Source organism: Diospyros lotus, chromosome 2 (genome assembly GCF_014633365.1).
Source record: "Diospyros lotus cultivar Yz01 chromosome 2, ASM1463336v1, whole genome shotgun sequence".
NCBI lineage: Eukaryota > Viridiplantae > Streptophyta > Magnoliopsida > Ericales > Ebenaceae > Diospyros > Diospyros lotus.
In genome coordinates, this window is record NC_068339.1 from 6,055,184 (window position 1) to 6,057,750 (window position 2,567).

The window sequence follows — 2,567 nt, forward strand, 5'->3', positions numbered from 1 at the left end:
TTACACACATTTTTGTACGAACGGTACAGTACTAGATAGACGGAGATGGACGGGAGGGGAGGATGCTGCATCGCCCGGTATGCCGCCGCCGGCATCTACGATATGTCGAAGATGGACCGGATAATGCTCAGATTCCGGCCGATCGCGCCGAAGCCGGCCGCGGCTGGCTCGGTTTCCCCTGGCTTCGCGCCGGAGAATAATAATGAAGCGTCCGGTAAGAGTGGGCGAGGGAAGAGAAGGTACAGTCGGGATCATGGTTCTGGTGGTAGTGCTAAAAGGTATGGAAATAGGAAAAGGAAAGCCTCTTCCGAGGAATCTGATAATCCGGTTCAGAAGACGAGCAGTGGCGGGGCGGTTTCTGGCGGGGAGGCGGTGGTTACGCTGCCGTTGCTGCCGGAGACGCCCGACCGGAAAGATTGTCCTGCAAGTGGGTCTCCGAGCGACCAAAAAGGGCGGAGCGGAACGATCTGGCTGAACTTCCGGTGCAACGATAAAGACAATCCTCTGGAACACGTGCCGGATCGAAGGGTGGCGGTGCCGCCGCAGGCCCAGCTGCAGCCGGGGGCGATCGTGACGGTGGAATGCGTGACGGAGGCGTGGGTGGATTCGTCCGGGCTGGGGTGCACAGACGAGGAGAGGTTGGTGAACCTGGAGTGGGACACGTGTCCAGGGTTCGTGACGGACAGGGCTGGTCGGGTGGTGTGGACGAACCGGGCGTACCGGATGATGGTGGGGAGCGAGATGATGACGTGGCTGGTGATGAAGGAGAGGGCGGCGCCAATAACGTTCCCGGCGTTCACGTGCAGGGTGAGGCTGCAGTACGCTTGGCGGAAGGAGAAGGTAGCGATGCTGACGGTGCCGTGCGATGTGTGGAGGATGGACGATGGAGGATTTGCATGGAGGCTGGACGTTAAAGCTGCCCTTTGCTTGGGTCGGTAAAAAGTTGAAGATGAAGAAGAATTCAAAACCCAAAATCTATGTCTAAATCTAAATCTAAATCTAAATCTGATCAATGAAACCCAGATAAGATTCCACGGCTCCTCGCTCGTCCGTACTAAGCCGCTAATCCTTTTCTCTCTCTCCCTTTTTTGTTCTCTCTTTTTTTTGTGGGTAAAGAAGAGTGAGAAGCCTTAGAAGTGTAAATATTTTTGGCCTTCTGGGGAGTTGCGTTTTAATTATCTGCCTGCAGTTGCTGAACCGTGAACTATATATATATACTTTGTTGATCTTGATCATCATCCTCATCCTGATCGATATCTCTACTGGTGTTTTATTCTGTTAGTGTTGTAGCAAAATTGTTAAAGAGAGTTTGCGGAATCCAAGCTGTAGAACTTTATTTGTGCGAATTATATATATATATATATATTATCTTTTGCAAGCTTCATGCATGCTTTCTGTTTCATCTCTTCATTCTTCTTCTTCTTCTTCTTCTTCTTCTTCTTAGTGTTATTTCAAAGAGAGAGAGAGAGAGAGATTCTGTCTCAGCTTTTTTTAGTTCCTTTTGCAGTGTGAAACTGTTTTGGAGGGTTCCTTCTGTTGGATTTTTCATATATTTGCTTAATTTCTTTCTTTACTGTCCTGTTCATCCAGCCCGGCCAGCTTTTTCCTTTTTCTGCTAATAGTTGGTTATGGTGCTTTTCTTTTGTCCGCTTGGATTTTAATTATTTTCCTCTGCTTTGTAATAATAATAACAACCCACCTATTATTTCCCTGTTGTTATCAAGCATTTTCTGTACACTATTGGATGCGGCGGCGGCGGCGGAGGCGCAGACAGATGGAGCATATTATAGGGCAAAAGCCCAGTTGAGTTGGGTGCATTTTACTACGGCCACCCAAAAGTTTTGTCCCCGATGTCATCATCCAAACTACTCATCAATCAACTTATATTCTGGCCATATATTTTTTGGTAATTAAAAAAATAGCATTTTTATTCCAATATTTATTTTTTCCAGCATTAAAATATTGTTCCATCCATGATTCGAACTCATTTTTCCACGGGATTGGATGGATAATAATTGAGAAGGGCAGGCAGAGAGAGGTAGCTAACTAGCTATAGGGTGGTGGACCAGGACCATATACAATCAACAGCAGAGGTCCTAATTAAGTTTCTTGGGTCCAGCCCAACCTTAAAAGTCAAATTAATCGGTTGCTTCCTGCTGCTGCCTCAAATCAAAGTTTGCAGTTTGATCGACGATCTGAGTGGTTATTAATGCCGGCGACACGCGTCATGTGCGGCGTTATGGGGAGGGATAACCATTATCCCTCATTTTATTTACTACTGGGAGGGTTTTTGGCCTGCTTCTCGATGATATTATTTTTTACTTAAATACTCGAAGAATGGTCCCTAAATAAAACATAAAATAAAATGTTTATTCTGTAGAGTCAAATTTAATAATTGTAATTTCATTTTTATATTTGACTTAAATTTAAATGAGCTTGGTGAGAATGTGGCAGACTGGCTGTGTGGTTCATTAACAACATTTCTTAATAGTCTTCTTATATGATCATCATCAAGCATGGGGATGGATGATGATGCAAGGGATCAAAGTCATGCACCATCACAAACA

The 2,567-nt window shown here is 45.5% G+C and overlaps 1 protein-coding gene across 1 annotated transcript; it reads left to right on the top strand.

Annotated features, from left to right (window-relative positions):
* On the top strand, nucleotides 1–1,346 carry LOC127793841 (uncharacterized). The gene has a single exon (XM_052324588.1). The coding sequence runs from the start codon at nucleotides 46–48 to the stop codon at nucleotides 937–939; it is 894 nt and encodes a 297-aa protein (XP_052180548.1). The 5' UTR covers nucleotides 1–45; the 3' UTR covers nucleotides 940–1,346.
* Nucleotides 1,347–2,567: the final 1,221 nt, after the last annotated feature.